At 40.2% G+C, this 14,748-nt stretch overlaps 1 protein-coding gene across 12 annotated transcripts in view; it reads right to left on the bottom strand.

Annotated features, from left to right (window-relative positions):
- The window catches only part of ARID1B (AT-rich interaction domain 1B), a 425,168-nt gene that overhangs the window by 88,066 nt on the left and 322,354 nt on the right, over positions 1 to 14,748 (bottom strand). For all 12 annotated transcript variants that reach the window (XM_081829188.1, XM_081829193.1, XM_081829189.1 and 9 more), the window contains one exon: positions 8,759 to 8,848. In XM_081829188.1, the coding sequence (XP_081685314.1) occupies positions 8,759 to 8,848 (90 nt within the window). The remainder of the gene's footprint in view (positions 1 to 8,758; positions 8,849 to 14,748) is intronic.

The following is a 14,748-nucleotide window of genomic DNA, read 5'->3' as shown; positions in this document are numbered from 1 at the left end:
TGCCAGGCTATGGAGGGCCCGAAGGATCAGTAAAGATGGGCAAGGGAGGGGCATGCCAGGGTGGGGTTGGGGTCAAGGTGTGGGTGGCAAAAATGACGGAGAGAAGAGTTTATATAAAGATCTTAAAAGAGGTTCGGTTGGCTGGAGATGAGAGGCAGCAGGGTGATGAGAGGTAAGGCCAGAAAGGGAGGCTGGCATGGGGTAAGAAACAGCCTCATAAACAAGCACCTCAGTGCAGCCTTCCTCCAAGGCAAAGGGGGGCTCCTGGGCTGCAGGGAATCACATAATCTAACCAGCCGCCTGGAAAAGACCATTCCAGACTCAGCATGGAAAGGTGACTGAAAGGGAACACAGCTGAGACAGGAAGAAGAGCTGGGAGGTTGCTGAAGATACCCGGGGAGCGGGGGTGCCTGGAGCAGGGCAGTGACAACGGACACCAAGAAGAGGGGATGCATGGAATACACTGCAGGGGTAGAGTTCACGGAACATGATGACTAGTGGGGGGCAGATGGGAGAGAAAAAGGCGTCAAGGATGCCTTCTAGCTTTCTGGCTTGGCCAACTAGGCAGACAATGGTCCTTCCCTGAGGTACAGACAGACCCATAAGGCACAGGAGAAAACACGTTATTATAAATAAGTGCATGTAATACACAATGTGGAATTTACCTAAGATCCAGATGTTCTCAAATACTTTCAGTGAAGAATAATGAGCCAATTACAAATGAGGTTAACTATTAAAAGCAAGCTTTAATTGGCAATTCGAAAAAATTATTGCATATAGCAAGAATGACAAAACCATGCACCTTTGAAAATTCTAAAGTTTCGACTGACGATTCCTCAGTGAATATAATGGACTTTTATCGTATGTGATATTTGTTTTCCCAGCTTTTTGGTGAGCAGATCTCTGGATAGCGGACTTAAGAGGAATGGAAGGATAACCCTGATACAAGCCCTATGCTGTTATTTCCTTCACTAGGCTAGCATTGGCTGGGTCTACAATCCAGCCCAGAGGCAGAGCTCTGGGGCTGAGGAAATTACAAACAGCTTCCTAGATACTCTCTCTTGTATATGACCTCCCATTTGACTTTATTTTTGTCTGTCACGGATTATAAAAAAAGGAGTCCTCAATTAAGAGCGGAGGCTGAATTAATTGCATCTGGGGGTGGGGGCAGACGATCGCTAATGCTTTAACACGTTGATCTACTAGACTTACACAGCAAGACATTTGGAAAGTGATACATTTTCTCTTTTTGATAATAGCCTTGTGCTGAAAGGCAGCACCATTTTATGTTTGGTGCGCTCACAAATGGTTAGAACACCTTTATATATCAAGGGTAATTAGAAAGGTCAAGTAAGAGAACACTTTCTGATAACCAACATACCCCATGAAAACATTTCAGAATGTGCAGATTTACTGTCATATTAAAACTGAGAATCCAAAAGAAAGAGGAACAAATCGTTTCTGTGGTTTGCAGAAACAGAAAAAAAAAAATCTTCAATCCTACTTCCAACTCCTTAACAATCATCTTGGTGGTCTCCATTTTTGAGCTAACTTGTTAATCTGTTCTCGAAAATTAAGAAGTTAGGTCAATTAAGATATTCAAAATCATTAAAAAATTTTCAAAACTAATTGTGATCTAAATATTGCCATGAATCCAGCTAATAGCATTAAAAACTTCTCAAAATTTTTACTTATTTCCATTTAAATATTCCTAAGATATAAAGAGCCTGGTTGGGGTAAGGTGGGGAGGGGGGGTGCAGTGGCCTCTGGACAACTCATTTAATGCCAGGCTGCAGGTGGGAAGACTCCAGCTCAGCCTGATGTCATGTCTGTACAGTTATAGAAATACGTCCAGGAAGGGGCGCCTGGGTGGCTCAGTCGTTAAGCGTCTGCCTTCGGCTCAGGTCATGATCCCAGGGTCCTGGGATCAAGTCCCGCACCGGGCTCCCTGCGGAGCAGGGAGCCTGCTTCTCCCTCTCCCACTCCCCCTGCTTGTGTTCCCTCTCTGGCTGTGTTTCTGTCAAATAAATAAAATAAAACCTTTAAAAAAAAAAAAAAGAAATACGTCCAGGAAGGATGGGTAGCAGAAGTGGTAGCTTTCATTTGGTGCAAGATCAAAATGCCCACCATGTCTTAAGAGAGGGAAACAGCCTACACCACAGCAAATGACCTATCACGGTAAAATTGAGACAATATTCTTAAATTAAAATTTAAGAACACAAGATATTTTGGTCTTTGTTCTGTGCTCTGAAACCATTTGAAACTTCTGAATTGGTGTGAAGGCTGCATTATTTTGTGTTGTCCAGCTCAAACTTGGTTGAACATCTATTATACATGAGGCTCTGTTGTAGACATAGAAATACAGAGTCTAAAAAAAATTCAGTTCTGGCCCTCAAGAGCTCGGTCTAATTTATAGTAAAAGACTCGATTTATTTTAAGAGCTTTCTTTTCTTGCCCTTGGCATTAAAAGTAAGAAAGATTTGCCCTAAGCAAACAGAATGTGCCTAGAAATTTGATGAGGAATTCTGTTTGGACTTCAGAAAGAAGATAAAATATACCACTAAGCAGTGAGAATAAAATTATACCAAGTCAGTTAACATTTGGGATTAATAACAAAAGAAAAAACAGGAGAAAAATGAAGATGTAGTCTATTCAGTCTACACAAAATAGGTACATTCGAAACCTCATACTTGTGACGTATACAAATTCTGATTCACCTTTTCAGGGTGGGCACACAAGAAAAACATCTAAATGTCCAATCCCACCTCTGTGCTACACACCTTTTCTGGATAATGGCACTCTTTATATTCATAAACATGGAGTTACTGATAAATATCATTGTGAAGATCAGATTCCAAAGACTGGAATTTTGGGACTCTTTAGTCAGCGCGTTCAAGAACGGAGTTTGGCTGGATTTTGTTATTTTCTCCTTGTCTACTGTCCTTGTGTACTACAGAGTAAACCCACCACTCGTCTAGCTTGTCTAATCTGCTGTCACTGGTAACAGAGAAAGCCAATTCTCCATCAGGTACAGTAAGCCTGTGCGCCTTGACTACAACTCTGTTTAAATAGTAAAAAGAGAAGAAAGGTTGTCATGTAGATGGACAAGAATGAAGGCGGGTGGGGGGGAGGGTGCTATTCAGTAATTCTGGAAGATTTCACCCAGGATACCTTCCGTGCAGATCTGACGGTCACAGAATGGTGCCAAAGAGCCTCCTCCAGCAACAGAATACATTTCCTAGCACATCACAGTCCTGCAGAAGCGTCAACTCTGCTTGCAATCCGTGTCCAAAAGGGAAAGTTCGTAGTGGCTCTGCTTTCAGCATATCTCAAGGACTAATTAAATCCTCATTACTACCTTCTAATTATTCAAATGCTATGGGATTACACTAAGGAAGTCCCTGCTGACCTCCCAGATGAAAAGGGTTAAATCACCTACGTTGATTCTGAGAATCCAGATCTAGTTCAGACCTTCAGAAAACCACCAGCATTACCATGAATATTTAACTAGACACCACTGTGAAAATTAAAAGGGAATTCAATTAAAAGGTTTTCAAAAAATTAATTCTGACCTCTCTACATCTGTCCAAATAAATAAGCCTTCTTGAAACGTTTTCACCTAATTGCTAATCCAATAACTAGAAGGGCATTTGCTAGTTTCATTAAGCTTAACATTTTATGGGGGTTAAAAATGCAATCATTTTAATGTTAATAATAATTATACTTATTTATCTACTCAGATGACTGAGTAGATATTCCCTCCAAGCCCTCTTGGAAAACAGGGCAACACATTATGAAACCATTTCCTATTGCTCTCTTCAAATTTTAAGATATACAAGTTGAAGATTATACAAGAAGGATAAAACTAACCTAAACTTGTTAGCTAAGATTTTCTCGTAACATTTATTTCAGGTTTTTTTAGCATTATCTGGATGCTTTCTCCAATGCCTTGGGTGGCATAATTTATACTGCTTGATTTTTTGGTGAAGGGCTTTAACAGCAATTCTTCATTTTGTTATGTGAGGACTACAGAGAGAAGATTTAAGATAAAACCCAGTGGCGAATGTGTTAAGAAGACTAAACTGAAGTTTTGACCTTTCTTCTTTTAAACTTACATCAATAATGAAGCAGTTAAGACCAAAGAATTTGAACTCATTTTCTTTATTCAGTTAGTAGGAGGTTCTAGCACCACATGAGGGGCAAAGAGGAGAGCGCTAAGCCAGGTGCTGTACGGGAGAGCAGATCAGAGTGTAGGGACAGCACTATAGGACAGCAAAGAGGCCAATAAATACCTAAAATGTTTCCCTTTCTTTGTACCTGGGGACACTGGCCATATCCATATTTCCTTGCAAACATAGCTTTTGTAGATGGAAAATATAAAACTGCAGAAACTCAGTTATGTTTGCATACATACAACGTGGGGAAATGGATTTGTGACTGATGACCTTAGACAGACTTGGCCCCAGACCCACCAGATCAGAGGGCACTGTAGGGCTGCTGGGAATCTGGGCAGCATACCGACTCTGCACCTGACTCAGCAACCAGCTCTGGGAAGAGGACATGGCCTTGCAGATACAAATGTGGTTCAGATCCCAGGACAGCTTGAAGTTTGCAAAATTCACAACAGAGTATAGAGTTTATTAATACGTGTTCTTCCTGAACAGGAATCCAAGGACCAAGTAGGAAGGAATGATGGCAGGGCAAGAGTTCAGCTTCCTGAGCCTGGGGGGAGCCAGGCTTCTGAGTAGCATTAACAGTCCTGCTGTCTTTCATGAGGACTCTGGGGAATACCCAGAAAACCACACCACCAAACAGAAGTAGGTTGCATCTCTTGCTTTGTGCCATTGTCTCCAGGCAAGTATGTTTCTAGATTCTTTCCTATTAGAGAAAATCTATTCTCTGTAGATTTTTATTTTTTTAAAGATTTTATTTATTCACTTGAGACACAGAAATAGAGAGCGAAAGAGAGAGAGTGCATGAGCAGGGGGAGAGGCAGAGGGAGAGGGAGAAGCAGACTCCCCGCTGAGCCAAGAGCCCGACGTGGGCCTTGATCCCAGGACCCTGGGATCATGACCTGAGCTGAAGGCAGATGCTTAACCATCTGAGCCACCCAGGCACTTCCCCCTGTAGATACATTAAAGATGTGTGTAATTGGAATCTTACTCTCTTATCTTAATCTTACTTATTAAAACAAAGTAAGTGTAAAAGGAATTGCTCAACTTGGTTATTTTAGTACTCAGCAGCATGGGAGCTATGTTCTTGTCTATCAAGGTCCATGGTTTCTAAGAGAGAATTTGTTTTTTTTTTTTTTGAAGATGCTAACTCATCAACATACTTTTTTCCTCTCTGTTTCTTTCCTCACTTCCCTCAATAGGGGCAGGTGGATATATCAATTGTAAAGGCATACATGAAGCTAAATTACTTTTCAATACATGGGGAATTTTCAACACCGGGGAATTTTCTAGCAAGTGTTTTCTCAAATCTACTTTGTACTGTATATACTGTTGGTACACACCCAATGATGATAAAACAGACAAGAAAAATGTTATATTCTATCAAAGCATTATAATGACTGTGTCATTTGTCACTAAAATACCTGATCAAATATCATTAAGAATTAACATTTCTTCCTAGATTTTAACAAATAACAAAGCCATCAAAAAAAAAAAAATCTTTGCTGTCCAATTTTGGTAGAAATTTAACTCACGCATGGCAAAGTATCATTTTTTTTTTTAAAGATTTTACTTATTTGAGAGAGAGAGAGAGAAAGAACAAGCAGGGGGAGGGGCAGAAGGAGAGGGAGAAGCAGACTCCCTGCTGAGCAGGGAGCCTGACACGGGGCTCGATCCCAGGACCCCAGGATCATGACCTGGGCCGAAGGCAGATGCTTAACCGACTGAGCCACCTAGGCACCCCATGGCAAAGCATCATTTACGAGCTATTTGGAAATACAAAGTTTTCCCCTTTAGGGGGCTGTCCATCCAACAAAAGGCACATAAGGGATGCACATAACATCTTTAGCAGCCTTTCAGAGAAAGTTTGGGGAACGTATTCATAAAAATCAGTTCAGATTTAGCAAATTATAAAATTTATATTTGCTATTTGAAGGAAATGGACATTATAACTACCCAGATTGTTATGTATCCATTAGCAGTTACCAAAACCACACTATATACAATGAAGATGGAAAAAAAATAACATATCTACACAATGGTTTTTACATAGTGACACCAGAAGAAAACTCTAGATTTTGCTTGCTAATGTATTTGTTTAAGCTAAAAGTTTTTTTTTAAGATTTATTTATTTATTTTCAGGAGGGAGGGGCAAAGAGAGAGTGAAAGAGAGTCCTAAGAAGACTCCATGCTGGGCGCAGAGCCCGACGTGGGGCTTGATCTCAGGACCCTGAGATCACCACCTGAGCCAAAACCAAGAGTTGGATGCTTAACTGACTGCACCACCAGGCGCCTGTTTAAGTTAAAAGTTTAATTTAACTGTGTTTTCTCATTGTGTCAGCATGGGTCACATTTGGCTTTTTACATTTTCAAATTTCTTTTTTTTTTTAAAGATTTTATTTATTTATTTGAGAGAGAGAGAATGAGAGAGCACATGGGTGGGGGGAGGGTCAGAAGGAGAAGCAGGCTCCCTGCCGAGCAGGGAGCCCGATGCGGGACTCGATCCAGGGACTCCAGGATCATGACCTGAGCCGAAGGCAGTCGCTTAACCGACTGAGCCACCCAGGCGCCCTACATTTTCCAATTTCTTAAACACATATTAGCTGGAAGAGGTTGGGGGCCACATTGCTGGACGATCTGGAAGGGGTTTCTCTCTTTTAATTCTTAGCAATAAAGGTGAGAATTGTAGTACTTCCAAATAGGGAACCTCTTACCCTTGGATGCTTGCCGGAGAAGTGGACTCCCCCAGTGGGAATGGCGGTACAGGGTTATGGTGAGCGTTAAAGGAAATGACAAATGTCTTCATCTTAGCTCTGGCTCTGGCCCGAGCAGGTTTCCAGTGCAGGACAGTGTCTCTCATGCTTCATTTTCTCCACCTCCCTGACCTGGCGACACAACGCAGGTGCAACCCAAGGGCAAGTGAAGGAGTTTGGAGAGAACTGCCCCTTGCGTGGTGCCAGGATGCCCTCCATGAACTTCCAGAGGACCCGAGACCCGAGGAGTTAACACAAAAAAAGGATGTGAGGTGCAAGACTGGTTCGCAGGAGGATTCAGTGGGAAGTTTAGAGAAACAAGTGCACATACCACACAATTATCAGAACATATTATAGTATCATTAAGGCAGTGGTTCTCAAAGTATGGTCCTCAGATCAGCAGCATCAGCAATAGCTGGGAACGTGTCCAAAATGCAGATCTTAAGTGGCCCACCACAAGCCTACTGAGTCAGAAATCTGGGGCTGTGTGGGGCCCAGAAGTCTCTTTTAACCAGTTCTCCAGGTAATTCCTATATACCCTGTAGTTTGGAAACCATTAACTATCCCATTAGCAAGACATACTGTAGTATCTCAATAAGGGAATTAATGTGTTAGCTATACATTAAATTATAATTAAAAAGTTAAATATGTAGCGGTATCAGAAAATAAAAATTTCACTTTATTCCTACTAAATATTCATTTTAACACAATTGATACATAGCTAGGACTAATCCATCTTCTGACTGGCATTACTTTCTAAAGCATGAGGCGCTGAGTTATTAAACATGTAAAATAACTGAAACCTTTTAATTCCAATTAGAAGCAAATCATCATCTGTACAACTCATACAGGCATAATTATAAGAGTGAGGGGCGGGAGCCTTTAAACAGCAGCTACCAAGCTAGCCACTTCTGTCTTCTGGATGCACATGAGGGAGAGCACAAGTGACATGCTTCACGTGCTCCCACTGGCTCACAGGCGGGGGAAGTGAGTTGACACAGCACCACATGGTGTGGTAGGTGTGGTAGGCGTGTAAACCCTGGTCTACACTAGTCTGGATGAAAATCACCACCAACAAAAGCAGCTTTACTACAGAAGGAGAGAAAGTAGACAGACATAAACAAATGAGGGCCAAAGGCCGCAACCAAGGCAATAATATGTGGGGTGAATGTGCACAACTGAGCTAAAGATCAAAGAGTCTGCAGATGTGGGACAACCCACGTGTCCAAGGGCTTCAGGAAAAGCCTGTGTTCTTTCTTCTGGCTCTGGCCCTAACTATCCTCTGACAACGAGGAAGTCCTATGGATGCTCTCTGGTCCTCAGTTTCTTTAGTTGTTAAGTTGAGGTGATGGGACTCTACAATCTCTCGGGTTGGCTCTAGTTCTAAGATACTACAATTGTATAATACAAGGTCTTACTCTGTGTTTAAATCTTTACTGTTTAAGTATCCTGGGATATATAATTGATCAAAACAGTTAAACATACACACACTCTAACATTTTACTTCATTAGGACTGATATCCAAATCGCATCATTAACAGTCACTTTTACTTGGCTAGATCAACTGTCAGGCTATAGTCATGTATAAACTATGCTTCATGGGTGCTATGTGGACCTATATATTCTTTGGGTCTTGAACTGTGCTTGGTCAAACTTCACCTAATCTGCAAGAAAGCATCCTTCTCTTCCATATTTGTTGTACAAATGTATGTTCTTATTTTGTTCATCTGATGAAGAAACATTATCTATAAGGAGATGGAAAGATGACCAAATTCATGTAAGTCTTATATATTCAAAACACAAAGATATATAAGATATGAACTGAAGACTGACCTCTTTCCTGTGGCATTGGTGACTGGCTCAAGGCAGGATGGGAACTGGATTCTGACTGGCTCCCGGGTGGCTGAGGAGGCATCTGACTGCCTGGAAAACACAGGAAGGGAAGCGGGGATGGGGAGCCCTCTACATTAATACTGCAATTGTGCAAAAACCAAGACAAAGTTACATTTATTTAATTTAACGATTACAGAAGGTACGGTCCCATATTGAAAGAGACAGGGCTCAAAAAGTGGGCTACATTGCCCCTTTCTGGTAAAACGAAGAAGAAACATGGATAATCATTATTCAGCAAACGACCTCCTGAGAAGTTTCATTTCTTACTGAAGGAGTTCCCAAACTCACAAATAAATTAGCAGCAGAAATCTGACATATACTTTAACGCACTTAACAAAATCCAAGACTAATGAACTAAACTCCTCCTCCTGAGTTTGAACTAGTTTCCAAGTGGCCAGGCATGCAGAGTGGCCAACAGTTTTTCGTTGGTAAATATTTATTCAATGTAGAAATAGCGACCAATTTCTAAAACAATCTTTATAATTAATCAGAGATTTAACATAAACACAGAAGACCTTTGTGAAAAAACATAAAACATACTACTATAAAATGTAGTATATATTAGCATCAAACAGGGAAGTATTCTGCAACTTTTTTGATCTTTATTGCTAATAAAGCAACAGCACCTATTAACATCTATTTGATTTCCATTTATTTAATGTGTGCTCAGTTTGTCTTCAAACTCTAATGTAAGCTCCTTGAGACAGGAATCATGTCTTTTACTCCTTTAATCCCTTCATTAGCATAACAAATATTAATAAAACTTTGTTATTTAATGGCCCTTAATCTGAGCATATGAATTAAAGGAAAAGATACTTATTATTGTTATTAACTAAAGGGAGACAATGAATCATGTGAAGGCAGGAGACAGGATTTTGAAATTTAAGAATCATCAGAGGTACTTGAGATCTCAACTCACTTTCTGGCTCAGAGGTTTAGATACATTTTGACTAAAAATATTATTGAAGAAGGCAACTGAATTTAGCCCAATCCTCAAGGTGCTAGCTCTCAGGGCATGAAGACCTTGCTGCTTTATCTTGTAATCTCCTCCTTTACTAAAATAAACTGAAAGACCGAAATAGACAAATATACATACCTACATGGTACATACATACATACATACATACATGCATGCAAGCACATATGGATCTCCCTGCATCACCCTCTGGTACTATGGTCTATGATCATGCTAGGTCAGGCTAACTGCTCTGATATCACAGGACCTACTTTTCTATGGTTTTGTATATTGCTACAAGAATCACAACTGAGTAGAGAAAGAAACTGATGTATTGAACATCACCACCAATTCACCCAGTAAAGGTCACGCTGCAGAGCCTGGCGTTTTATGCTGAACAATCACCCTCTCCTCTTTCTAACCAATGGCATCTCTGTGAGGCCAGGCAGCCTGACTACAGACCAGGAAGAGCACGGTCCCCAGAGTCTCTCAGAACTGTCACTCATTACTAATTCCAATAACAGCTGTAACTGTGGCAGCCAGAGGGGCAGGAAGATGATTTTCCATTTAGATAATACGTACACATTGTTGTGAAAGTAGAACTTATTTTAAAAATCCTGAAATTGTTTTTGGGAGTTTAGGCTTCTCACTTTCAGAAGAGAATGCATGTAAAACCTGTGAATGTATTTCTGAGTGCTCCTGGGTTCAAATGCCCTTCTCATTCTCGAATAAAGTGAAAACCAAGACCTGAATTTATAGACACTGAGAAGTGTGTGTGGAGAGACCACTAGGAGTAGCTCGTAAGTTACAGCCACACCTAGTGTATAAAAACCCTGGACAAACAGTCCAGCCTCTATTCAGCCATTCATTCTACTCCTAGACATTTGTAGTAAATTAGTGTGAGCACCAAATAATTAAATGTAAAGTAAAAAAAACAACATTCTGGATGAAAACAATTTCAAGGGTAAACACTGGTCATCAACGTGGCTACAGACACACAAAAGTTGCTGTGTCTACTCAGGGTCATGTGCTTCCTATGAAATGCCCTAAGGCTCCCAAATCTGCAGCCCATTTAGAAATGGAAAGCACTCTGCAGCCAAAGCCTGACTTTTTAAAATGTCACCGGGGAATCAGCTGCATGAAGACAGTAAGTGCTTACATTATAGTGATTGTTTCTGTATGACGGACCGAATTCATAGACTCATGACAGCAAAGCGAACAGTAATTCTGCGTTACTAGAGGACACCACTACTTACACGCCCAAGGCACTGCTCTCACGTACAATATATCAAGTAAGAATAAAAAAAGGATGTAAGAAACCCATCTCACGAATTCATAAATTCTGCCACATCCAAGCAGCACTATGCTTGTCTGGTGCAATTCTAAGACAGATACCTCTTTACAGCAATGAGAACATTTATTATTAAATCCATCCTTTAAAGAAATAAACAAGAGCCTTTTCCTGGTAAAGACAGATTTGAGCAAACCGCTTTAAGTTCCCCATGTGTTTTTACCCCCTATCTTTCCACCAATAGTTTCATAGTTACTAAGAAATAACTTCATCCTCCATATTCATAGGTAGAACGAAGCACAGTCATAGTAGCTGATGAATCAGAAAATATATCTGAGAAATATAATACAGGATTCATTTGTGTCCATGGTCCATATAAAGAAGACAATTCAGAGCCCTCTGAACCAAATGAATTAAATAAATACCCTCAAAACCATAGATTTTTACAGGACATATGTTTCTCGTAAGTAAAACCTTTTAAACAAAATTTGGTAATTATTTTAAAAGAGAATATTGCCATGCATAGTAAACAAACGAACTTTATGGGAAGGCTTTAACATTAAAACGGAGTTTTTAAAGAAAGCCATTTCCCCCTTGTCTGTGTCTATAATGATGCAAACACAATGGAAAAAACTTTACAACTGGAAAAAACTATGCTGAGTTAGAATAAACCCCACCACTTTACAGCTATGTATTCATTCTCCAATGACCGTATATACAATATTGTACAAAATCTTGGTGCAACAAAATAAAAATGAAGCATCAATAAGTCACCTGAATTTCTACTGTTGACAACTTAAAACTCTCAGAAGTCTATACCATGATTTTTTTATTAAAAACTTTTAATTTTACACTTAAAGAAGTTACAAAATGAGTACAATGAGTTCCTATAAATCCTTTAGCCCACGTCCCCTGGTGTTCACATCTTATATAACCATAATACAATTATCTAGAAGCACTTAACATGGTACCACACTATTAGCTAAAGATCTTATTTGAATTTCACCATTGTTTTTCTTTCTTCCATTCTAGGATCTCACACTGCATTTAGTTATTTCTCCTTAGTCTCCTCCAGCCTATAAAAGACCCTCAATCTTTCCTTATGTTTTATGAACTTGATGCTTTTGGAGAGTACTACTCATGACATTGGTATGTTTCATTTCTGGTGCTGTTTATCTTGATAATTTGGTAAAAGTTAGGTGTCAACCAAATCTCTCCAATATAAAATTACTATTCTGTCCTTTGTAGTTGTGAGTATCTTAGGAAAGATATTGGAGACTATGCAAATCCTGTCCCTCTCAAACTTGCACGCACTAACTTCAGCATCCATTACAGAACCCTGTCTGTAATGTTTATTACAATACTGTTTGTAATGATGATCCTTTATTCCCTTCTTTCTTTCTGCATTTATTAATGGAAATCTATTGTGAGGAAGAACTAGCTCTTCTTCCCCATTTGTGTATGTATTTATAAGACTATTTCTTTCTTTTTTTATTTAAATTTTTTTTTTTTTAAGATTTTATTTATTTGCGAGAGAGAGAATGAAAGACAGAGAGCATGAGAGGGAGGAGGGTCAGAGGGAGAAGCAGACTCCCTGCTGAGCAGGGAGCCCGATGTGGGACTTGATCCTGGGACTCCAGGATCATGACCTGAGCCGAAGGCAGTCGCTTAACCAACTGAGCCACCCAGGCGCCCAAGACTATTTATTTTTATCCACAAAAACTCATTGTAGAAGACACACTACAGGATGACTTCCAGCAAGTCACATCATCGTGTAATCCCCACTTCTTGACGGAGGGCAGAACCCATGACTTGGCTTTAACCAAAGAATATAACAAAAGTAATGAAATATCACTCCTAAAATTACATTACATGGCAAAATTAAAGGCGTATTACAGATATAATTAAAGTCCCTAATCGGCTGGCTTTGAGATAATCAAAAGGGTGACGATGCTGTGCAGACCCGACTTTCAAAGAGGACCCAGGCTTCTCTGACCAGACCTGTGCTTCCAATGGCCTTAAAGAAGGAAGCTCCCATGATGCGAACTGAGCCACATGGCAAGGACAGGCAGCCTCCAGAACTTGAGGGCCTCACTTCCACAACCGCAGGCAATTTTTCCAACAATCTGAATGAGATTGGAAGCAGATTCTTCCTCGTTGAGCCTCCAGATGAGAAGACAGACTATCTGACACTCCGCAGCCTTATGAGGCCCTAAACAGAGGACCGAACAAGGCTGTGCCTGGATGCCTGGCCATGGAAACTGTGAGACAGTGTATGTGTGTTGTTTTCAACTGCTAAGTGTGTAGTATTTTGTTAAAAGAACAAAAAACAAATACACTCATTGATATTTATTTTATTCCGTTGGTTAAAATCCAACATTGACATTATTTTGTTGCTCAAATTGTTCCAGCTTTGGCCATCAGAAGCTCCTTCAAATCCTTAGTTTTTGGAATCATAAGATACTGCAGGCTCATTCTGCAGTTTTCCTGACCTAGCCCTGTAATCAACCACTTCTCCTAGGAGTGCTGGTTCTTTATACTGGAAGACAATGTTCGCAGACTGAGGTCTGGGCAGTAGGTCTGCTCATTATTTCTGGGGTGTTACTGCTTCTAGGCCCTCTCAGTGAACAGAAGTAGGAAATATGCCGATGTACACTAACCCATACATATATGCCCATCTACACTTTGGTATTTGTGTGTATTAACGGTGAGCTTATGCAAATACCTCTGATTCCAGTCCAGAACTGGAGGGTATATTTTAGCCTTCCTTCTTTCCTTATTATGACTTCTTTTTACAAGAGTAAGAAACTCTGTTCTCATTATCTAAATCAATCTACTAATCTGTTCAATTCTATTATATACACAAGGTAATTTCAGAATTACTAATCTACAACACTGTGAAGAACACAGAGCTATTTGTTAGGACTTCTTGCCATTCTGCATTCCCTTCACACCTTAATTGGCTTTAACTGTTTCGATATTCAGGGAGTATGTGAAATACTTCCATAGTTCCCTAAGTCACAGCGATACAAAAAGATACATGCCAAAGAGTCAGTCCCTCCTCAACCCTGCTGCCCTATTTCTATTTCTCCTTCTTTCCACTTCTTTCCCAGTTGCCCTTTACAAAAAACAATCTTTTTAGGTTTCGGTTTGTCTTTGCTACATACTTTTTTCATAAATGAAAGCATACCTGTGTATCCTCTTATACTATTTTTTTGAGAATTATTTTTTATTATGTTAATCACCATACATTACATCATTAGTTTTTGATGTAGTGTTCCATGATTCATTGTTTATGCATTAACACCCAGTGCTCCATGCAGAACCTGCCCTCTTTAATACCCATCACCAGGCTAACCCATCCTCCCACCCCCCTCCCCTCTAGAACCCTCAGTTTGTTTTTCAGAGTCCATCGTCTCTCATGGTTCATCTCCCCCTCCAATTGCCCCACCTTCATTCTTCCCCTCCTGCTATCTTCTTTTTTATTTCTTAACATATATTGCATTATTTGTTTCAGAGGTACAGATCTGAGATTCAACAGTCTTGCACAATTCACAGCGCTTACCAGAGCACATACCCTCCCCAGTGTCTATCACCCAGTCACCCCATCCCTCCCACCCCACCCCCCACTCCAGCAACCCTCAGTTTGTTTCCTGAGATTAAGAATTCCTCATATCAGTGAGG

The sequence above is a fragment of the Leptonychotes weddellii genome, chromosome 8 (assembly GCF_054177405.1).
Source record: "Leptonychotes weddellii isolate Sample4059 chromosome 8, ASM5417740v2, whole genome shotgun sequence".
Lineage (NCBI taxonomy): Eukaryota > Metazoa > Chordata > Mammalia > Carnivora > Phocidae > Leptonychotes > Leptonychotes weddellii.
This window is presented reverse-complemented; position numbering and strand designations above follow the sequence as displayed.